The sequence below is a fragment of the Furipterus horrens genome, unplaced genomic scaffold (assembly GCF_987537825.1).
Source record: "Furipterus horrens unplaced genomic scaffold, mFurHor1.1.pri manual_scaffold_9, whole genome shotgun sequence".
Taxonomy (NCBI): domain Eukaryota; kingdom Metazoa; phylum Chordata; class Mammalia; order Chiroptera; family Furipteridae; genus Furipterus; species Furipterus horrens.
Genome location: NW_028327179.1, coordinates 64045252 through 64070857, shown reverse-complemented (window position 1 = coordinate 64070857; position 25606 = coordinate 64045252). Strand labels below are relative to the sequence as shown.

The 25606-nt window shown below is 36.4% G+C and overlaps 1 protein-coding gene across 1 annotated transcript in view; it reads right to left on the bottom strand.

The window, feature by feature from the left end:
• The window catches only part of HECW1 (HECT, C2 and WW domain containing E3 ubiquitin protein ligase 1), a 576869-nt gene that overhangs the window by 284490 nt on the left and 266773 nt on the right, over positions 1 to 25606 (bottom strand). The window contains exons 7-10 of the mRNA XM_090287382.1: positions 25172 to 25272; positions 20819 to 22114; positions 15828 to 15929; positions 10395 to 10545 (exon numbers count right to left, since the gene is read on the bottom strand). Of these exons, the coding sequence (XP_090143508.1) occupies positions 10395 to 10545; positions 15828 to 15929; positions 20819 to 22114; positions 25172 to 25272 (1650 nt within the window). The remainder of the gene's footprint in view (positions 1 to 10394; positions 10546 to 15827; positions 15930 to 20818; positions 22115 to 25171; positions 25273 to 25606) is intronic.

Below are 25606 nucleotides of genomic sequence, written 5' to 3'. Positions count from 1 at the left end.
GTAATCAGGAACTAGACAAGGATGTTCACTATCTCCACTCCTATTTAACATAGTGTTGGAAGTCCTAGCCACAGCAATCAGACAAGAAAAAGAAATAAAAGGCATCCAAATTGGGTAGGAGGAAGTAAAACTGTTATTATTTGCAGATGGCATGATAGTATACATAGAAAACCCTTTAGACTCCACTAAAAAACTACATGAAATAAAAAGTGAATTTGACAAAATAGCATGGTACAAAGTAAATATACCAAAATCTACGGCATTTCTGTACACCAACAACAAAATATCAGAGATAGAAAAATTTTAAAAATTTTCCTTTACCTTAGCAACAAGGAAAATAAAGTTCCTAGGAATAAATTTAACCAAAGAGATAAAAGACCTTTACTTGGAAAACTACATAACACTGAAGAAAGAAATCAAGGAAGATACAAATAAATGGAAGCAAATACCATGTTCATGGATGGGAAGAATCAGCATCATTAAAATTTCTTTGCTACCCAAAGCAATTTACAGATTCAACGCAATCCCTATTAAAATACCAATGACTTATTTCACAGACCTAGAACAAATACTCCAAAAATTTATATGGAACCAAAAAAGACCTCGAATAGCCACAGCAATCTTGAGACAGAAGAACACAATAGGAGGAATCACAATATCTGACATCAAACTATACTACAAAGCCACTGTGATCAAAACAGTCTGGTACTGGCATAAGAACAGACATATAAATCAATGTAACAAAATAGAGAGCCCAGAAATAAACCCAGGATTATATGGTTAACTAATATTTGACAAAGGGGGAGGAGCATAAAATGGAGTGAGAAGAGCCTCTTCAACAAATGGTGCTGGGAGAACTGGACAAGGATGTGCAAAAAAATTAAACTAGACCACCAATTTACACCACACACCAGAATAAACTCAAGATGAATCAAAGACTTAAATGTAAGCCGTGGCACCATAAAAGCCCTAGAGGAAAACACAAACCAGGGAAATTTCAGATTTCCCACAAAGCAATATTTTCACTGATACATCTTCTAAGGCAAGAGAAATAAAGGAAAAATAAACAAATGGGACTACATCAAACTAAAGAGTTTCTGCTTAGCAAAAGAAAACATTAGCAAGATGAAAAGGGAACCAACCCTATGGGAAAACATATTTGCCAATGATATCAAACAAGGGATTGATCTCCAAAATATATAAAGAACTTACACATCTCAACACCAAGAAGACAGACAATTAAAAAATGGGCAAAGGACCTGACCAAACACTTCTGCAAGGAGGATACACAGAAAGTCTATAGACACATGAAAGAATATCACTATCACTAACCATCAGAGAGATGCAAATAAAAACCACAAATAGATACCACTTTACACCTGTCAGAATGGCCATCATCAACAAATCAACAAACAAGTGCTGGCGAGCACTGTAGGTGGGAATGCAGACTGGTGCAGCCACTATGGAAAACAGTATGGAATTACCTCAAAAAACTAAGAATGGAACTGCCTTTTGAACCAGCAATTCCACTGCTAGGATTATACCAAAAAAATCCTGAAATCCCAATTAAAAAGAACTTGTACACCCCTATGTTCATAGCAGTGCTGTTTACAATAGCTAAGTGCTGGAAACAGACTAAGTGCCCGTCTGTAGATGAGTGGATTAAAAAATTGTGGTACATTTACACAATGCAATACTATACAGCAGAAAGAAAGAAGGAACTCCTTACATTTGAGACAACATGGATAGAACTAGAGAGAATTATGCATAGTGAAATAAGCCAGGCAATGAAAGAAAAATACCATATGATATCACCTAATACAGGTGACTAAGGAACAACAAATGAACTAAATTGAACAAGGAACAGAACAACAGTTATTAGGGGGGAGGGGGGAGGGAGAGAAGGAGGATAAGTAAGGGAAGGGTTTAGTCATAGAACATGTATAAATGACTCATAGACATGGACAACAGGGGACGATGTAACTGTGGGAGAAGGGGTGGGCTGGTGCAGGGGAGGAATGGGGGGAAATGGGACAACTGTAATTGAAAAACAATAATAAAAAAAACCTAGGTAAATTGAAGCAGTAATAAAAATAAATAAATAAATAAAAACCCTGGGCACACAAAAGCCCTGGATTGGACAGCTTCACAGGTGAATTTTACCAAACTTTTAGGGACAAGCTAACTCTTATTCTTCTCAAAGTATTCCAAAAATGCTAGTAGAGGGAAGACTCACAAACTTTTATGCAAGGCCAGTGTTCTTGTAATTCCAAAACCAGGTAAAGTCACAACAGAAACAAACAAACTATAAGCCAATATCACTGATGAACATATATGCTAAAATCTTCAACAAAATATTGGCAAACTGGATCCAGCAATACATTAAAAACAACATACACTATGATCAAGTGGGATTAATCCCAGGGTAGATAGGATGGTATAATATTTGCAAAACAATAAACATAATGCACAACATAAACAAAATGAAAGACAAGAATCACATGAACAAATCAACAGATTCTGAAAAAACACTTGGTAAAGCACAGCACCCATTTATGATAAAATTACTCAGCAAAGTGGGCGTAGAGGGATCATACCTCAACATAATAATGGCCACATATGAGAAACTTGCAGCCAGCATCATACTCAACAGACAAAATCTAAAAGCTTTCCCCCTAAGATCAGGAACAAGACAAGTGTGTTTGCTTTCACCACTTTTATTCAACATAGTATTAGAAGTTCGAGCCAAAGCAATCGGGCAAGAAAAAGAAATAAAAGGTCTCCAAATTAGAAAGGAGGAAGTAAAACTGTCATTATTCAACATGATAGTGTTTTTAGAAAACCCTACAGTCTCCACCAGAAATCACATGACATAATAAGTGAATTTGTCAAAGTAGCAAATACGAAGTCAACATTCAGAAATAGAAGGCATTTTTGTACACCAACAATGTAATATCAGAAAGATAAACCAGGGAAAAAGTCCCATTTTTTATAGCTACAAAAAGATAAAGTACCTAGGAATAACTTTAATCAAGGAGATAAAAGATCTCTACTCAGAAGACTACAGAACACTGAAGAAAGATACAAATAATGGAAGCATACACTGTGTTTATGTATTAGAAGAATTAACATTATTAAAATGTCTATACTTCCCAAATCAATCTATAGAGTCAATGCAATCCTTATTAAAATATTAATGGCATATTTCTCATATTTAGAATGAACATTTCAAGAATTTGTATGGAACCCAAAAAGACCCCAAATAGACTCAGCGATTTGAGAAAGAAAAACAAAGTAGGAAGAATGACAATATCTGATATCAAGCTATACTACAAGGCCACTGTAATCAAACAGTCTTGAATTGGCATAAGAACAGACACATAGATTAATGGAACAGAATTGAGAGTCCAGAAATAAACTCATGTCTCTATGGTCAATTAATATTTGACAAAGAGGACATGAGCATACAATGGAGTGAAAATAGCCTCTTAAATAAGTGATGTTGGAAGAATTGGACTGGTACATGCAGAAAAATGAAACTAGACCAACAACATAGGCAATAAAATTTCAGATTCTTACATAACAATATTTTTGCTGATGTTTCCTAGGGCAAGGGGAATAAAGGAAAAATAAACAAACGGAACTACATCAAATTAAAAAGCTTCTGTATGGCTAAAGAAAACATCATCATAAATGAAAAGGGAACTGACCATATGGGAGGACATATTTGCCAATGATACATTGGAAGAGGACTTGATTTCTGAAATCTATAAAGAACTCATCCAACTGAACACCAGGAAGGAAAACCATCCAATTAAAAAATGGGCAAAGGTCCTGAATATACACTTCTCCATGGAGGACATATACATGGCCCATAAACTTATGAAAAGATGCTTAACATCACCAGCCATCAGAGAAATGCAAATTAAAGACACAATGAGATACCAACTCATACTGGTCAGAATGGCCATCAGTAATAAATCAACAAAGAATAAGTGCTGGCAAGGATGTGGGAAAATGGGAATCCTAGTGCACTGTTGGTGGGAATGCAGCCTGGTACAGCCACTGTGGAAAACAGTATGAAATTTCCTCATAAAACTGAAAATGGAACTGTCTTCTGAACTAGCAGTTCCAATGATGGAAATATACCCGAGAATATCGAATCACCAATTCAAAAGAATCTATGCACCTCTATGTTCATAACAGCACTATTTACAATAGCCAAGTACTGGAAACAGCCTAAGTGCCCACTAGTAGATGAGTGGATGAAAAAACTGGTACATTTACACAATGGAATACTATGCAGCAGAAAGAACGAGCTCTTACCTTTTGCAATAGCATGGATGGAAGTGAAAAATATCATGCTAAGTGAAATAAACCAGTCATTGAAAGACAAATACCATATGATCTCACCTATAAGAGGAATCTAATGAACAATATGAACTAATGAGAAAAATAAAGTCAGAGGCATGGAAGCTTTGACCAGACTGACAGTGACCAGAGGAGAAGGGAGAGCTGGATAGTGGTAGAAAGAAGGGGAATGGACTAGCCAAAGAACATGTATGAATGACACATGTACATGGACAGCAGTGTGGGGATTGACTGTAGGAGAATTGGGGGTGGCTGCATGGAGGACAGCAAAGATGGAAAAATTGGAACTGTAATAGAATGATAATAAAACATTTTTTAAAAGAGAGGTAGACAGTTACAGAGTCATAGCAGGGGATTTTAACACCTCCATTGAAATCAATGGATAGACCTTCCAGATAGATCTTCCACATAAATGGTGGCCTTATATGACACACCAGATCAAATGGTTTTAATTGATATTTCTGAGCAGCAGAATATATATTCTTTTCAAGTGCACTCAGAACGTTTTCTAGGACCGATCGTATATTAGGACACAAAACAAATCTCAATACATTTAAAAAGATTGGAATTATATCAAGCATCTTCTCTGACCATATGCTATGAAACTAGAAATTAATCACAAGAAAAAAATCTAAAGAACACATAAATATAAAGAGGCTAAATAACATGTTACTAAACAATGAATGGTTTAAAAATGAAATCAAGGAAGAAATCAAAAATACCTTGAAACAAATGAAAATGAGAACACAACACAAAAAATCTGTGAGACACAGGGAAGAAATCCTAAGAGGGATATTCATGGCATTGCCAGCCTCTTTCAAGAAACAAACATAAAAAAGCTCAAATAAACAATCTAACTTTACATTTAAAGGAACTTGAAAAAGAACTATAAACAAAGCTCAAAGTGAATAGGAAGAAGGAAATAAAAAGATCAGTGCTGGATCTTTGAAAAGATAAATGGGATTGACAAACCTTTAACCAGACTTTATAAGCAAAATAGTGGGAGGACGTAAATAAATAAAAGCAGAAATGAAGGAGGAGAAGTAACAACCAACACCAAGGAAATACAAAAGATTGTAAGAAAATATGAATAACTATATGTTAACAAAGTGGACAATCGGGATGAAATAGATAAATTCCTAGAATCATACAATCTTCCAAAACTAAATCAGGAAGAATCAGATAATCTAAATAATAGATTACACCTAGTGAAACTGAATAAATAAAAAAAATCCTAACAAAAAAAAGTCCTGGACCAGATAGTTTCACTGTTGAATTTTACCAAACATTCAGAGAACTAACACCTCTCCTTCTTGAACTATTCCAAAAAATTCAAGAGAAGAAAAAGCACCCAAAATAATTTTACAAGGCCAGCAAAGACACTACAAAGAAAGAAAATTACTGGCCAATACCTGATGAACATAGATGCTAAAATCTTCAACAAAGTATTTAGCAAACGAAACCCAGCAATACATTAAAAAGGTCATACAACATGATCAAGTAATAATTATGCTGGGGCGTAAAGTTGGTACAATACCCAGAAATCAATATATGTAATACAACACATAAACAAAAAAAGAAGGATAAAAATTACATGATCATATCAATAGATGTAGAAAAATCATTTGATAAAATCTAGCACCGATTAATGATAAAAATTCTCAGCAATGTAAGAATACAAAGAGGAAACTTCAATATAATGAAGGCCATATATGACAAACCCACAGTCACATCATGCTCAACTGACAAAAATAAAAGTGTTTCCTTGAAGTTCAAAAACAAGACATAGATGTCCCCCCAATCCACAGCAATCAGACAAGAAGAAGAAATAAAAGGCATCCAAATTGGAAAGGAGGAAGGAAAACTGTTATTATCTGCAGATGACATGATATTGGTTATAGAAAACCCTAAATTTTCACCAAAAAATGATCAAAACTAATAAATGATTAGTTTTGGAAAATTATAAGACACAGGAATTTTACAAAAGACAAATAAGTGGAAGCATATACCGTGTTCATGAATAGAAAGAAATGACATCATTAAAATGTCCATCCTATTCAAAGCAAGCTACAGATTTAATGCAATTCCTATTAACATACCAAATGGCATAGTTCACAGCATTAGAACAAATATTCCAAAAATTTTTATAGAACGACAAAAGACACCAAATATAACAACTCTTGAGAAAGAGTAAAGTTGGATAAATCATTCTACCCAATATTAAACTATACTACAAGTCTGTAGTAATGAAAACAGCATAATACTGGCATAAAAACAGACCTATAGATCAATGGAACAAAATAGAGAGCCAGAAATAAACTTACACCTTTATAATTTATAATTAATTAATATTTGACAAAGAAGGCAAAAACATATTGTGGACTAAAGATAGCCTATTCAATAAATGCTATTGGAAAATATAAACAAATAATTGCAAAAAAAATAGAAAAAGAAACTAGACCACCTTCTTACACCACTCACAAGAACAAATTCAAAATGAATTAAAGACTTAAATGTTAGACTCAAAATCATAAAAGCCATAGAAAAAAACATATGCAGTAAAATCTTGGACATTTCTTGTAGCAATATTTTTTTCTGATATATTTCCTTGGGCAAGAGAAACAAAAGAAAAAATAAACAAATGAAACTGCATCAGACTAAAATGTTTTTGCACAGCAAAGGAAACCATGAACAAAATGAAAAGACAACCCACTGAATGGAGTATATGCTCCCCTATGTTCATTGCAACATTATTTACAATAGCCAAGATTTGGAAGCAGCCCAAGTGTCCCTCAGTTAAATGACTGGATATAACCACTCTGGTACATTCAAACAATAGAATACTATTTGGCCATAAAAAGAACATTTTACCCATTGCAACGACATGGATGGACCTGAAGAACATTATACTAAATGAAATAGGCAAGTTAGAGAAAGGCAAGTACCATATGATTTCACTCATATGTGGAATCTAATAAACAACTTCAACTAATGAGTAAAATAAAGATAGACTCATAGAGATGAGGCTAACAGCTCTGGGGGTGGGGGTGGGGTGGAAGGATGAGCCAAAAAGAAAAAAAAGGAAGAACTAATGGACATAGATAACAGTGGTAATTATGGCCAGAGGGGTGGGTGGTGGGTAGAGGTGGATAAGGGTATAGGGGAATAAATGGTGATTGAAACAAAAGCTGGTTAACTTCTTTTAAAAAAATCAGTAAAACTTTCATTTCTCAACAGCACAATTTTATCCAAGTAACTAAACAATCCAACTTTAATTAATTATTTAAAATAATACATATTTATATTTTCTGATTGCTTAATGCTAAGGTAGAGTTAGTTAATTCAGGATATTCTGAAAGTATAGAAATTTACTTGGGAAACAGTCTTATATAGAGTCCTGTTTAACTGGTGCCATGACAAGCACTAGAAGGAGGTATACAGAAGAATAAGGTAAAAGGTAAGGACTATTACAGAGGTAGGGATAATCAATCATCAGTTGTAGAGGAGGTGGCCACAGGCTGTGTGTGAAAGGTTCTGGAAAGTTTTCAAAGACCGCATAAAGTTTGGATTTGGCCTTTGCAGGAAATATGTACTTAGGTAAAAGGCAGGCAATGAAGGGCTTCCCTGCAGTGGGAGCATGCGGCAAAGCCTTTATGTGCTGAGAAGTGCGTGCCAAGTGTGGGATGTGGCTGAGTTTGAGTGTGGTGAAGACATACTGCTTTTGTGCACTCAGCATTTATTAATGTGCATCTTCTTGAACAAATACATTTGATTTTCAGTGTTATTTCTTTTTATTTATTTATTTTTAAATAATTTATTTATTTGTTTGTTTGTTTATTTATTTACTTATTTGTAGAGAGAGGGGAAAGGAGAAAGAGAGGGAGAGAAATATCATTGTGTGGTTGCCTCTCACTCGCGCCCCCAACTGGGGACCTGACATGCAACCTAGTCATGTGCCCTGACTGGAAATCGAACCAACGACACTTGGCTTGCTGGCCCACGCTCAATCCACTGAGCCACAGCAGCCAGGGCCTCAGTGTTACTTCTTGTAACACTGAGCAATCTGTTTTGCTGTGGGACAGTTATCGTTTTTCCTGATAACTGAATGTTGTTTTAAAAAAAAAATGGCCTCTTTGTGTGATCATACCTGCAAATGATAAAAGACTGGTAGTATACTTTCTGTGGCTACCTTTATCATACTAAATCACTGAAAAACTTGAAGTGCTTGAAAACAACATGTTATGATAAGTATTAAAGATGGAGGCAACAAATGTAACTTCCTATTCAGCAAAGTCTGGCTGCCTCTCTCTCCATGGTCAGCTCCAGTGAAGGGCACAGAACTTTACACACCAAAGCCTGCGAAATTCCTCTGGAGGCCTAGTTCAGAATAAAGTTGACTTAACTTTTATATTATAAAGCCTGAACACCATGAATTTTCATGAATTTTTGTGTCATAAGTCAAGGTGCTTACTTCTGTTTCTGATTTATTGCTTTGTTTTAGTGTTCAAACTACACTTCTCATAGATATAACCTAATGATGCTATCTCTTTTATTACCCTGCTAAACAACTTCAGCTTATCTGTTCTGGCAAGACAGACCTAAAGGCTATGTCTGTCAATGGATTCTCAACAGGGTCTCTACATAAAATGAGCTTGCTTTGTCCTCTACTTTTTTTTTTTTTAATTTTGGTTTTTCAATTACAGTTGTCCCCTTTTCCCCTAATTTCTCTCCCCCACCCAACCCACCCCCTCTGTCCTCTACTTTTCAGTTATAGGAATTTTGTTGCAGTCACTATGAATGGACCCTCCCATAGACTTTTGATGCATTCATAGCTAATAAAACTAGGTTATCACAAGTTCTCCCATGTAATATCCTCTCTTTTTGTGGAAGTGATTATAGAGAAGTATGCTGCCAGTGAAAAATCTTTCTGGTTCTCATTAATTACTTAAACACTACTGATGGGGAGCAATGGAAAGCAAATGTCTTCCAAATGCTCAAGCAAGGAGATTTTTACTTACAGCATGCTTTTCTGTGTACAACAGTAATGAGTTTAATTTTTGTCTCTGTGTATTTTTAATAGGACTAAATTGTCCACTTTTTTCTGGCCAATACAATTAATTTTCAAAGAACATTTTATATCAATAGGGGCATCCCCCAAACCCAGTTCTTTATTCTTTTTAATCCCTCTCAACCTTTTATTTATTTCATACTAACAAGACAACATGTGGATACAACTGAAGTTGAGCCTGCATTTTGTATTCCTGGTTACTAAAATTACCCCAAAGCTACCATCCTGGCCTTAAAGAAGAAAAATGTCTTATACTATGCTCATAATAGGTTAATTTTGTTTGCAGGTTAAACCAAAAATGATATATTTAAAAATTCATTAGTAAGGGTCTAGTTTTTAGACAAAATTATTCTAAAAACTGTTTTAAAACTACTTTAAGAAATAATCTTTTTAAGTATTAATATTTCTGAATATATAGCAATTATGAGACCAGAAGAGATATGAATACAGTGATATATGAGACAGTTTTTCTCCACAAAGCATTTAGTATGCCATAAAATTTATCCTTGGAATATTTGCAACTGTTGAAATTACAGACTTTTTTGAGACTCTTATGACAGATATGGGTCAATGTGGAAGAAAAAAAGTGCCTCCATATGTAATTTTGCATACAATTGCTGAAGGGTCCATGCAAAACCGACACCCTCAGTGAATACCCAGGGTTTGGGTAGGGAGACTCCATGAGCCTCTTGATTAAGAACACTTGTCTTCAAACCTGGGCCATCAAGAAGTTTAGAGGAGTCCCCACATTTAATGACAAGCTAGCTCATCTTCTGCCACCAAATTCTAAATACAGTTTTCTAACTACCCACTATTAATGGAATTCTAAGATATAAAATTAATCTCTGACCCTCTCATACAGTCTGAGTAGAGAAGTGTAACATGGGATTTTCCTTTAGCTGTTATTCCCCTTTCACTCTGGTTTATAGAGGCTTTCTGCATGCTGATCACCAACCGCTTGTTGAGTTGCTCCATCTGCTGAATTGAACCTGATCTCCGCATTCTGCCATGAGTAGCTGCTGCTGTTGGACGCTGCCAGGTGGTCGTGCGGTTCATGTGATCCACATAAAAGACCCGCCCATGGCTGTCAATGCGAGCTTCCCAGTCTAGCATGTAATAGAAAGGCAAAAGGAAAAATAAAGGAAAAACAGTTGATCCGTGTGAAACACATAAAACCTCCAGGTTTTCTACAGGTAAAACTCAAAATTGGTTTCTTGCTGAAGGCCAACTCTGCCCCAGAACCTGCCATGACTTCTGAGGCATTGGCCTGGAATTGGCATTCCCAAAAAGAGCCTATTAGATTCATATTCTCTGTTAAGCCATTTTATTATTTTTTTTAAGATTTTATTTTTTAATTAATTAATTAATTAATTAATTTATTTATTTATTTTAGAGAGATAGGAAGGGAGAGAGGAAAAGTGGGAGAGCCTCTGGCATGCACCAAACTGGGGACCTGGCCCACAGCCCAGGCATGTGCCCTGATTAGAAATTGAACTGGTGACCTTTCAATTCACAGGTGGGCTCTCAATGCACTTAGCCACACCATCCAGGGCTCTGCTGAGCCATTTTAAACAGTAACTATAGTTCCTCAAATACAATCTATGTTAAATTCTTATAATTTCTAAAGAGAACATCTAAAGTTTATTTTATTTCTTTCTTTAAAAACTTCCATTCTGTCAATCTTTTTGGCTACTCAAATGACAGCAAAAAGACTAGTTAAAACCAGTTTTAATTACATGCAACTTTAGATGATCTCCATCTAATATTTAGCAACTTAAATTGATTGCCATTCCTCTTGAGAGGGATTTGATATCTAGGGTTTCAATTCATACTTTTTGATAACTTATAATTTCAGTGTATATTCAACCCATGTGTGGCTGCCAAATACCTCTTGACCAAAAGAAAACAAAACCAGTAACAACAATTAACAAGCATCAAGCTTTTAAGTACTTCTCTTTTGATAACCATTCAAAATAGCAGGGGGAGCCTAAGATAAGAATAATTTCATTTACTTCTCAAATTTAAACTACTAATTTAAAAGGTGGGGTCAAAGCTATACACTACATAATACATGTATGGGCTGGGTGGGGTAGGGTATATGAAAAAGTCCTCAAAACAGAGAGCTGGCAATAACATATAAATATCTGAACTTAACATGGAAAAGCAATATCTGTTGTACCAAAGTTTTTAGAGTCCACATGTAAAAGTGTGGTGGAAATAATAGCTTCATAATAAAATTATGCTGAAAAATTAAAGAAGAAAAAGCAAAAATGTTTGCAAATGAAGGAAAACCATTCAGATTTTTAAATGAGAAAAACTATAGATTTTGGGAGTAGATCAGATAGTAATGATTCTGAGGCAGGAAACAGCATAGGAAGAACTCTGAGACTGTGCTGCTGTTGTTAACCAGTGTCAAATGTTCTGGTTGCCAGGAAATGCCTTTTAACAATTAATTAGGTAGGATGAATAGTAAACCGAGGCAGGGAGGAAGAGGGAGACATGTCTCACCCACTCTCTCAGCAATATTGAGCCTGGTCTGATAATATTGCCAGGTGTTCCAACATCACAAGAAACACCATACTAACACGGGCAATCCTTGAATTTCAAGGCTAGTCCTTGAAATTTTAGGTATCATTTCCACTATTTGGGAAAGAAAGCCCTTGAAACTGTGTATTCGTCCCAAGGCCTGAAAGACAGACTGAAAAGAGTCCATAGTGCCAAAAGGAAGAAGCCCATAAAATAATTTTGGTTAAACGCCTACCTCTGATCACTCTGTTTTATGAGGAAGTCCCTAATGCTTAAAGAAAGAGCACATAAATAACTTTGGGTAACTGCCCCAACTTTAATTAACTGCCTTCAGTTAATCTGGAGCAAGATAAGGACTTGGGGTAAGAGACCCCCATACATACCTGAGTTTAGGTAGTCACATCCCCCCAGAAAAGCTGGCACCACCTTTACCTGTCAATGAATATATATATTTTTTATCCATTCTGCTAACTATATAAGTCTTCAGAATAAAGGACTCACTCTCTTGGCTCTCCCTGGCCACCCGGCCTCTGGCCACCCAGGTGCACTTGCCACTTCAGCCTTTGGCCGCCCTTACTTTCATTGTCCTTACCCTGCTTTTCCCTGAACCTATGTTTCCTTCTACCTCAGCAAGGCCCATTCTCTTCCATGAGAACATATCACCCAAATTACCAACTCTGCTTGCATGCTAATAGATTTGCTGATCTCTAATTCTTTATTGCATCGGCAAGAAGAACCAAGTTTCACCTGTTAACAATTCTATTGAAAACTTATCATTCAGGTAATGAAATGGCAATTCTCATTTTTTTTTAATGAAAAACTTGATATATTTAGTATATTTATTATTATGGCTTATGTCTGATATTTACCTGAGGAATTACCAAAATATGCCCCCTCCAAACCAAAACACCAGAAAACACCAAACTTATAAGACAAATTGAAGAAAAAATATAATAAGATTGTATAACTAAATTCTAAGAGGTTTTGATTAAAATTAACTTCTACATAATCCACTTACCAGCTACTAGTTTTAAATTATAATAAGCTCATTGATTAAATTCTGTGAATATGTGACTACTAGGTAATTAATCTTGAACCAAAATTTTTGAAATTTCAGTGATTCCCAAACTATTAGCAATTGGATGCCTTTTTTGCCCTTGAATCCAACATGACTATTATCTAACAAAGAATGAGTATTACTCTTGAAAGAGTGTTGTGCTATTCAATTCAATTGAACAAACTCCTCTTAGTGTTCACTATGAACTAGGAACTATACCAGGTCCCCAGGACACATTGCTGAGTAACACATCCTTGCCTTCCAGGAACTCACAGTAAAGAAAGGATTCCTTCAAAGACAAAATTTCTGTCCTACAAATTCTCTAAGGAAAAAAAGAGAGAGAATGATGCAGCAATAATAATAAATTCTCTCTGAAAGTTTCAATATTTCTAAATCACTAATAGAAAAGGTTGAAATCCAGACTGATTTGTCAATATATTATGTATGTGGAGTGCATAGTTTTATATTCAGAAAATAACATTTAAGTGGAATTAGAGATTATAAACATGTTTTCTAGGTTGTTGTGTTAAGAATTAACTTTCAATTTTATAAATCATATTGTATAAAGAAAAAATTTCCAAACAGGACTTCAGGCCTCAGCATGCCCTGTTGGACTTGGCACTGTGATTCCTAAAAAACTTGTGAAAATGATACTTTAATGATGCTGGGGCAAATTAGAATAATTCATTTCTATCAATTTATTTGTAACTGAAGCACTTATCATATACTAAATTATATATTTTCCATGAAATCTAAGAACAATGTAGAGCATAATAAAATATCATCTTAGTTATTATACTAACAAAAGCAAAATTGTATATATTTTTAAATTTTAGCACCTTTAATGCCATGTTTGTAGCCTCAATTTTTCAACTTCAGTCACACATTCAAGTGCCTTTTAAACATTACTACCTGGATGACATTTTAAATATAACATGATCAAAACCAAGCTTCAGAGCTTTCCTACCCAAACCTGCTCTATCTGTAGCCTTCCCTTCCCATCTCAATTAAATGCAAACTCTATCCTTCTAAGTAAAAATTCTTGAAAACATTGACTTCTGTCTTTCTCCCATTTATCACATCTAATCTGTCAACAAATCTACCCATAAAATACATGTCCAGAATCTGACCACAGCTCATCACCTCCATGGCTACCCACTGGCCCAAGCTACCCTTATTTCTACCTAGGTCACTGCAATAACCTTTTGATGGGTGTCATGTTTTTATTCTTCCTTCTCACAATTTAATACCAACACACTAACCACAAAAAAACCTTCAAAACTTTAGACAATGCCACTTCTTTGCTTAAAACCCCACAATGTTCCCTTTTCATCCACAGTAAAAGCCAAATCCCTTAAGTGTTCTAAAAGGTCCTACAGGTCTCAATATCTCCTTGATATCATCACCTACTACAGACACACTTGTCTCCTTGCTGTTCCTCAAACCCATTGGCAGGCTGTTTTCTTTTTTCGAGAAGCTCTTTCTCCATAATACCTGCATGGATAACTCTCTTACCTCCTTTAAGTCTAGCATCAAAGGTTGCCTTCTCAATGAAGCTTACCTGACCACACTATTTAAATTGTCAAACCAGCCACCAACACAAGCTCCAGATGCCCTTACACTGCTCTGATTTTTTTTTTATAGCACTTATTACCATCTAACAGGTTATATTATCTCTTCTCCTTTTTATTGTTTATTATATGTCTGTGCCAGACTGAACTGTAAACTCTGTGAGGGCAGGGACCTTTGTCTGTTTTGTTCCTCATAGACAGTAATAATCCCATAAGAGAAAATTGGGGTAAATGAAAAGTTTATCACATTAGCAAGAATAGATGAATTAAGGAATAAGCATTTTTCCTTTTGAAAGCTGATACCACTTAATGTAAGCACAGGCCAAAGAGTGTAAAGAAATACTGATTCTCAGCATCCTGAAAAGATCTTGCAGTTATAGAATATATCAAATCTTAAGATTATCTTTGCCTGAGAAACAAATCTAAACCAAAACAGAGATGTTACAGAAGTCGTGAACATATGTGATGCTCAGTGGGGTGTCAATTCCTTCCTATAAATTTATTATAATGGAATATTATGAGGCTAATGATAGAATGATATTTAGAGACTGTTTAGTCCAAATCTACCATTTTAATAAATGAGGATATTGAAGATTTACTTTACATATAAGGAAACTGAGTCTTGAGAGAATAAATGATTTTCCCAAATTCCAATGACTGTTTGGATAATTATTACTTACACATTGCAGTTACTAGGAGAAAATGATATTAAATGCTATCCCATGAGATGATATTTTTCTAAAACCCTAAGAACTACAGAAGAAACTAAAGGCTGTCAACTATTGATACAAGTTATAGCAAGGAAAATGCAAGTTCATGGGTCCTGATGGATTGAAATGTTTTGTTATATGGAGATGCTCGAGATATAACAGGTCCAATGAAGAACAATAGGATTATTCAATCTTGATCTGCAAACTTCTAAATATTAAATAGTAAAATTTGAAACTTAAGGGATATGTACAGTTTGCATGGACTTATAAAGGAATGCTCTCCCTTTCAGAAGTTGAGGAGCACTGAAAATACTGGGTTATTTTTTTAAGATCACATGCTGAACCATTAATTAGAAAATTCAAATAATTTTTATAGTAGGTGTTATACTGGTTTTTGATAACTGTGCAAAGTATGGAGTTAAGGAAGTTAGAATGTTTACATGCAAGTTCATACTGACCCATTTAGTTTTGATAGAAAGAGTTAAGACTAAAAGTTAAGACAGAGTTTAAAATCTAAAGCTTACTTGGTGGAAGAGGCTCATCGATTGTTGGGTAGTGATGATGTTCAGGCCTCAAGGAAGGAAGCTGGATTACTGGCCTGGAATTATGGAGTATAGAACATTCACCTATGGACAAGATAGTCAAGACATTCAAGTTCACTCATTGCTATGGCAACGTGTTAAAAAATGCATGACTATAGAAAAAATGCAAAGCTACTATAGAAAAAAAATCCCAAAGAGTGGGCAATCTATTTTTGTGTCAGTTTACTACATTTCCAGTAATTAATGAGAGATGGAACAGAAGTAATTGCTTTTTTTAAACCCCAAAGAAAACAGCCAAGCACTTTGTGACTATAATCTATACCACAAAGACCAATATATGGGGTTAGGGTCTGAGTCTGTAACCACCTGAATTATGTTGTTAGAAAGGTAGCATCAGAAAGGGACACAGAAGAAAATTAGCAGAGCCTAACGTTAGTCCAGCAGAAGAAACAGGCCTGTTTGAGGGAAAGCTCAGTGGTCTTATGCAAAATTATTGCTCCTTGTCTGAATAAGTTTTATCAGAGGGCTGCCAAAAATCTGCTTTTCAGATTTTGGTTTTGGAATGAACTCTTAGATGGTGCTTTTCTAGATCAATTAAGGAACTGGTGGGTCAAGAAGGTAAATTCCTTTAGAATAGAAGCTAGTGGTTGGGGTGGGGGCCAAGGAGCTATGAGATTTCATGATTGTTCCATATTATTTTGAGGAAGAATAATACAAGCCAGCATGCTCTAGAAAGAGGAAAGGACAAGAGACAATGGAAGTAGATAAGAGTCAGGAAACTGAGACAGGAAAACTTGAAACACAGAAGTAGGATAGAAGGAAGAAGAAAGATAATAAATTTTGGAAATAAACATCATCACAGAATGCATGCCCTGATTATCATTATTGTAGACATATCTAATAATATTGTCAGTCAGACTTATAATGAACGGAATAGTGTTCTAAAATAATGTTCTTATTTCATGAAGTCCTCAGGTTCTGGTGTGCAGAGTGGCCGAGTGGATGGAAGGCCAACAGTAATTGCAAAAGTAATTGCTCTTGATAATTGGAGAGCTACAAAGGCCCAGGCCAGGAGTCAGCCTCCATTTAGACTGGTGTCTCCCCTCCTCCTACCTCACATGATCCTGGCTTTATTACAATAGCCCTATATTGAACAGAGGATAAAGATCAGGCCTTCTCCTTCTTCTGCCTTTCTTGGCTGGTGCAAATAGCAAGTGTTATGTTATCCCTTGGGTCAAAAAGGAGAGAAAATAAAAAAACAGCAGGTAAGATCTTTGTGGAATCTCAAATTTCAAATATTTTCCAGAATGTCCACACATGGACAGGATGATTATTTTTTCTAATTCTATATTCAAAGAACTGATAAAAAAAAACAAAACAAATTAATTTGGAAGTTAGATAGGTTTAATTTAGCAGTTTAATTCCTAGAGCTAACAGAAAAATAAAAACAGAGAGGTATTCAGGAATAAAGAGTCTTTATAAATTTAAATATATTACACAATTTCTTGTGAAAACTCTGGTATGTTACTCAAATCCTTGGGGTCCTCTGAGATTTTAAGGAAAGCCAAGAAAGGTGTCCCTCATGTCAGTTCACAGATCCTTGTGAACTGACTCCTGTTTCAAAAGATGGGCTCTTGTCTGTCTTTATTTGTGCTTAATGTCAGAAAACTAAAAACAATGGTACAGTTGTTATGTCATCAAGCTGCTGTGTTTTCAGTTCAGTTCCTTGGGAAAAAAAAGGAGCAAACTTACTTCTTGTAATTAATCCAAAGAATTATGTTAATAACTCCTCTAAACTAGTGGAAATATTGTCATTTGCAGGGGTTAATGGAGCTGATCCTACCTTGTGAACCCCAAGCAAATGCAATCACATGATTGGCATGGCTCAGCCAACTGCAAGGACGGAGCACACAGAAGAAGCAAGAGATTCTGTTCTGTAAGAAGCTGCAGCTCCATACAATCAGCTCAAACACAAAGCAAGTGTTCAGACCTTCTAGAACTTCCAAGAGGGAAACATTCCACTTGAAAAGTTAGTCTCATTGCTTATCCGCCTGGAAGAACCCTCACTTGACAAGAAGCCAAGGGCTTTACATGTATCTTCATTCAGTCCTTCTAATAACCCTTGAGGTAGATTCCACATTTATACCTGTTTTACAAATAAACATGGAACAGTTATGTATTTTGGCTAAGGTATCAGGGCTAGGTAATGATGGGACTGAATATAATAAACCCAGGCTCCAGGGCCCAAGCTCATAACTACATTATGTTGCTCTTTTAATTTGATCTTAGTTATAAAAAACTATTTTGTATTGAGGTTAAAAAAGGAGGTTTTTATAGAGGCAAAGAAGCAAGAAGTAGATAAAGAATACATCCTCCATAAGTTGCTGTAGACTCATCTTCTTGGACCTGTGTACTGTCAGTTTACTTTGGCTAAGGCAATGAAATATTTTGCAATCTTAGAAGTCACGACAAGGGGCAATAGTGATTCTAATGGGAGAAGAGGGCCCACATGCATATATTAGGTGGGTTTTGTTGAAGCACTGTTCTTTTTGCATATGTGTCAGTGAAGGGACAGATTTACAATCCTGATACCTTTATCTCAGGACTCACTACTGAGGGACAAAAGACTGGCTGTGTAAAAGTCACATGTTAACATATGTGCAGCTTCCATGAGATCATCAGTCCCTCTAAATAATCTTCATATTGCCCCTGGTGATCACCATAGGGAAGTGTGCAGGTGCTTCTTAACCTTTTATAGTTTACAGTCTGCAGAATTCAGGAATTTAGACACTTTTAAGTTGCACTGCTATGGCCGTGAAGCACTTTTCTGTCCTTTCTGTTAGGGACAGCTTTCCCTTACTGGACAAGGGTGTGGACAGTATGTTTTTGTTTTTACTTTTCTAAAACATGTTTTTACATAAATGTATACTGAGCTAATTTTCCATTAACCATGTACAGATTGTCTCCAAACAACAGGTCAAAATATGTCCCATAGGCTACAATGATTGACAAGCTACGAATGCAGCTTATTTTTGTATGGCTCCAAGGTGAGAATGATTACCTTTTCAAATGTAAAACTGTTAGAAAAAGTGGCCTTTGGGTGTGAACAGTTGCTTGATTTGGCCTCCTAACTCACAAAGCCTAAAATATTTACTATCTGGCCCTTTACAGAAAAAGTTTTCTGACCTCTAAAATATCCCTGCTTGCTCCTAGTTGTGTCCTTTTATGTGTATATCCCCACATCTCCTTATATTATAATTATTTTTAATAGTGTTGTCATTATTGAGTACCTTCTGTATGCTATCTGATATTGATCTATCTTCCTGTGCCCAGCATTTAGCATTGCGTTCAGAAAAAGTAGATACTCAGAACATCCTTGCTAAAGAAAGAAATTAACTATCATAGGTGCCTTTCATATTGTATGCCACTGTGGTATATTGTATGTCACTACAGTTTTTCTCCCTGTGTTTTTCTCCCTTTATCAATTTTCTTGCATTTCTTATCACATGTGCCACATTTTTTAACCTTTTCTTTCTCTGAAATGTAGAATTGGGCACTGTTGAATACTTAAAATTATTTTTTATCTGCTAACTTTAGCTTCTGTAAAAATTTGTTGGTACTAGATATTTGTTTAGGTGCTGAGGATTCAAATATAAAAAGATACAATTCGGGTCCTTCATGAGTTTACAGTCTAAAAACAATATCACGGCATTTTGTTTGGAGGCTAATTTAAAAAACAGAAGAGCAGAATCTATATTTTTCTCTTTTCTCTTTTCTAGTTTCAATGAATACTTTTATTTTTTATTTAATAGACCACCAACTTTGTCTCTCTCCCTCCCTACAATTGGAATTTCTTCTTGTTTTCATGCTGAGTATCAAAACGATGACAAGTTAATCAGAATAAGCTACTTCATGAAGAGAGTTAAGCTATCAGCTTACTTTAACAAGCAAAATATAAATATACGCACTCTAGAATGTACAATGGTTTAGTCACTAAGAAATTCAAATGGGATCCTAAAGAATGCAGACAAATCCAGGGTTCAGTAAAGATGAGCTGATGTGCTGTGCAACTGTTAAGTGTTCCTGGGTCTCATCTCTTGATCACTAGCTGAATCTTAACATTGGGGAAGATTTTAGCTTATATCTTTCTCTTTCAAAATAACCAAATTATTTGCTATTGTTATGTGACTTCAATTATTTCCCCCCATGTCACTGTCACTAGACTGGCAACATGGTTCTCAATTCTAGATAAAGAAATGCAAATTAATTTCACATATAATTCCAAGGCATGACTAAGAAGGATCTATTTTGGTTGAAATTCAGAACACATTTTAAAACTAAAGGTAGCAGGCAGCTTTTGAATTAGGATCTTACTTGAAACAAAGAGATTTATGTGCTCATGTTATTCTTCCCTTTCATTTGCCAAAATAGCCAAAAAAGAAAAAGAAAACAAAAATACCAATAAAGAAACAAAAATAGCAATGACCAAAATTGAGCAGACAAAAATAATGAAAAATATATGTAGGCTATACCTATCTAAAAATACAAAAGCTAAATTCTAAAACAGAGGTAAAATCAATGTTCTTCAACTTATATTAACATTTACAGCTAACTTTTTATAAGTTTTGGAAAGTCAGCAGATACTTCCACATTATCCACCTAATAATGTGGTGATCATTTTTGCTTATATCATTTGACAGGAAGAATAATATGTATACTAGCCATAGTGATTAATTTAGACAGGGAAGCACATATACAAGTGTATACTGTTGGTGCATACCTGAGAGGTGGTGGGGTGTCAGCTATTCATACTCACAAATACATACACACACATATATACAGGACAGGCATACACATTCCTGTAGCAACCCCATTTAGGAGTGATCCTCTCACTCTTCTTTTTAGACAATGTTGATTAGACCTGTGTCCCCTTGGTGGTCCTATTCTCACTCTGATCAGATTTGAGGTCTAACCTTCTCTCCGATTGCTTGGGCCTGCCACAGGGGATTCCAAACTATCAAAGGCTCTTGCCACATTCCCAGTGGAGGCAGCTGGCTGTTCTTGCCAGGGCCCAGCGGCATTCACAGACTCCAGGTCCAGCTCTGGGCTCTGAACTGAGTCTGGCATTGACTCGAATGCGCTGTTCTCCTCTTCATCCTGTGAAGAGAAGACAGTGTTCTCGGAGATCTTGGCACTGTCCAAAGAGGAGAAGCGAGTGTGGCTGGTGAACCTGCTGCCATTGTAGCAGGAGCTGCTGTAGCAGGAGCTGCTGTAGCAAGACGCGCTGTAACATGACGAGCTGTAGCAGGAAGGGCTGCAACAGGACGTGTCACAGCCCTCAAAGCTGTGGTCACCGCCGGGCCTGGGGCTGGAGTCACTTTCACTCCCTGTGCTGGGGACAGAGCTGTTGGCTACGCCAGAAAAACCCAGGGACATCGTGCCTAGAGTAGCCCCCTGCGGGTCCTCAAAACCCTCTTCCAGAGAAGGCGGCTCAGCAACTACCGTGTCTCCCTCACTGAGCCCATCCTTCTCGAAGGTGTCTTTAAGAGTGGACTCTTCCTCAGTGCCATCATCCTCTGGGGTGCTGCCATCCTGAACCAAGGGCATGCTGTGCAGCAGGGTGTGGATGCGGATGTAGTGTGTCCGTGGGGTTTCCGGGTCACTGCAGGCTGATGCGATCACTGCCTCCAGCTCGGACACAGGCAAGGAATATGGCCTGTTGTTTTTCTTTACCAAGACCTGTAGCTGCAGCTTATCCTTCAGCTGCCACAGAGTGGATATGTTCCCTGCCGCCTCCTCCTCCTCCACTCGTCCCTTTTCCTCCTCCTGTCCCCCAGTCTTTGTCTCTGCCACAGGATCCCCAGTGCTGTCTTGGGCTTCACCACCTTGCAGCAGCCCTCGTGAGGGTGCATCCCCTGGCAGGTCCAGTCGCACAGCCAGCTTTTCCACACTCAGGGTGGGCTCAGTGTCCTCTCGCCCTGGGCCAAGAGGATCCCCATCCCAGTCAGGTCTCACAGAGACTGTGTTGTGGCCTTCTTTTGCTTCAGTGGTACCTGCCACCTCCTCTACCAGCTTGCCAAGCTCCAGGCCCTCATTCCCTGCAGTGACCAAGGCACTGCCCTCCTTTGGCTTCTCTGACTTGCAGCTTCCGGAGGTGTCTGGTGTATCCTGCAGAGGCTCCTCATGGCTACCTGCCACTAGGTTTTTCAAGGGGCTGTTCTGAATTTCTGCTGACTCAGCTTCAGTACTCAGGGAAATCTCTTCATCATCTGTGGGCAAGAGGAACATGTCAATCTTTCCATAAGAGTGCATTTGGTGTTAGTGTACTCTGCCAGATGAGGACATGTAAGATATTCTAAGGAATTTTTATTTTAGGATATTGGATGTAGAGGTTGATGAGGGCTTCTCATTGGCCAGTGCTCCACTGAAACATTCTGTAAGAATATGTTTTCTTTCTAGAATAACTAATCTTAAAATTTATATGGAACCACAAAAGACCCCAGATAGTCAAAATGATCTTGAAAAAGATCAAAGTGGGATGTATCACATTCTCTGATATCAAATTATACCACAAAGCTATAAAAATCAGAACAGTATGGCAACGGCACAGAAACACACACAGATAGACCAGTGGAATAGAATAGAGAGTCCAGAAATAAATCCTCACTTATGTGATGTTAATCTGTGGCAGTAGAGGCAATAATTTACAATGCAGTAAAGAAAGTCTCTTAAATAAGTGGTGAGGGGAAAACTAGACAGATCGATGCACAAAATGAAACTGGACCACTTTCTTACACCACATACAAAAGTAAAGTCAAAATGGATTAAAGGCTTAAATATAAGATTTGAAACCATAAAACTCCAAGAAGAAAATATAGGCAGTAAACTTTTTGACGTTGCTCATAGTAATATCTTCTGGGATATGTCTCCTTGGGCAAGGACAAGAAAACAAACATAAACATACAGGATTATGTCAAACTAAAATGTTTTTGCATAGCAAAACAGACAAAACAGACAACTGGAAAATATATTTCCAAATGATATATCTGATAAAGGATTAATATACCAAATATATAAGGAACTCATACAACTTAATATTGAAGAAAAAGCAATTCAATTAAAAAATGATCAGAGTACCTGAATAGACATTTCTCCAAATGGGACATACAGATGGTCAAGAGACATATGAAAAGATGCTCAACATTACTAATCATCTGAGTAATGAAAAATAAACCACAATAAAATATTACTTTACACTTGTCAGAATGTGTATTATCAAAAATCAAGAAATAAATTCTGGCAAGGATGTGGAAAAAAAAGAATGCTTGTGCACTGTTAGTGGGAATGTAGGTTGGTGCAGCTACTATAGAAAACAGTATGGCATTACTTTAAAAAATTAAAAATGGAACTGCCTTCTGACCCAGCAATTCCACTTCTGGGTATTTATATGAGAAAAACAAAAACACAAACACATTGCAGCATTATTTACAATAGCTAAGATATGGAAGAAATTCAAGTGTTCATTGATAGATGAGTGGATAAAGATGTGTTATATATACACAATGGAATAGTAATCAGCAATAAAAATAAATGAAATCTTGCCATTTACAACAACATGGATGGGCCTAGAGGGTATTATGTACTAAGTGAAATAAGTCAGATGGAGAAAGAAAAATACCTTATGATTTCATTGATGTGGAACCTAATAATACAAAACAAGTTATTAAATAAAACAAAACAGAAACACTCCCACAGGTATACAAAATAAGCCAGTGGTTGCCAAACGGGAAGGAAGTAGGGGATGGGTAAAATAAATTAAAAAAAAAAAAAACGGCTAACTAAACTCCCTCCTACATGCTTGATACCATTTCTTTTATTTTGATCATATAATCTATTGTTCAAACAGAGACAGTATTGAAAGTAAAAGGGGGCATTATTAATAAGAAAGACAGAAAAAAGCAGGACTACGCTTCAAACACTTGAAAAAAAAGAATGAGTTCTTTTTTTATGTTAATGGTAGTTAGCAGTCATAATATATTTTTGAAATTTGTTTCAAGAGAATTTATTGTTTGTTACAATAACCAAAGCCTAGTGCTACCCCAGTACTCAACAATGTTTTTTACATGGAAGACTTTAGATAATGGGGATGGAGTGTCCACAGTTCCTTGCTGATCCTAGGAAAGGCTAATTATTCTTGTTCAGAGTATTTCCTGGGTTCCCCATGGTGGCAGAATGGGTAAGCTGGGTTCTTGGCAACTAGAGAGTAGAAAAAGGCTTGATGATGGCAGCAACCAGTTATTTAGTAGCTCAGACTTAAAGGCTTTCAACATTTGGAGAGTATTGCAGTGGAAGAAATAACCAGGTCTCTGCACCAAGTAACCATTTAAAAAATAGCAACCACTTTTACCTCCACATTCCCTACTTGCTTGCTTTATTGGATTCCTGCCAGATGTGAACTTCCCATTTCAAACACACTAGTGCAATTCACTTACTGAAGGAAAACTAGCTCTCTGGTCAGCCGTAGAGCTGTCCTTATAGCTACACTAAAAGAAAGTTGGTTTTATTCTGAGAATACAGAAAAAGGCTGAATTTGAAAGGAAAATTTGAGTGTTTTCTCACATTCTGCATTATATATTGGGCATAGAAAGGTGCAACTGGAGTTTAATGAGTGGGCAGCGATAAACTCCCAACTCTGGTTCTGAAAAACCTCATTAACTTTAACAGCAGTTCATAAATGTGACCTAAGAGGACCAAACAATTCTTAGCATGATCTACACTTAGTTGTAGGTGAAGAGAAAAAGTGGAATTATGTGGCATCTCATCATTCTTATTTGGAACTATGTTTTGTTTTGAAAAACTGAACACTGGATGATTCTGAAATGTTTTGTTTAATTTACAGGTTTTTTTTTTTTTAAATTTTTCCCTGTGACATTGTAAAGATCCATTATACCATTATAGTTCTTCAACAAGACATGTATCACATTAGTTCATGCTCAAATTTCTTCATTCATTCACTCATGTATGTATGCAATCATTAAACATCTACTGAGCACCTCCTATGCAGGTGTTGGAAGTAAAATGATAAATTAGACATAGCTCCATACCTACATTGACTTCATTGTCAAGTCCCATTCCACTGTTTAACTTTCTATCTTTTGGTCAACAGAATGAAAAATAATCTCTCTATCTAGGGGACAGAAATCTAGGATATGTCTGGAGAAAACCAAGGACAAGTCTGAAGAAAACTATAGTTGTTATATTTTTGAGAAAGGAACCATACTATGACATTAGACTAAGACAAGACATGAAGTTCAGGCTGAAAATACCTGGGTGGATGGAAGAAGTGATCTCAAATCGGAACTGCAGTTGTCCACTCACATGATCTGTTGGAAGCCTGCGGCCAAGGGTGTAGCTGACCGTCCTATCCCTAGAAGAAAATAAGCACCATCACTGATTTGATCAATACCTCTTGTTCTAAAGATCATAGCATCAGATGAGGCAGGCATGCCCAAGGAGGCCCTGCTATTAGCATGTTATAATCTGTTCAGGTATCTCTGAGATGGCCTTAAGGTAAAGATGAGAATATACATTTGATCAACAACAATGAAAAACTTCAAGAAAACATTTATCAAATATCCCAATGTAGAAGTCAGCAAACTAAACAGCCCATGGGCCAAATCTGGCCGATGACCTGTTTTTGTATATCCATGAGCTTTTTACATTTATTAATGATTGAGAGAAAAAAGCAAAAAGAATTTTTT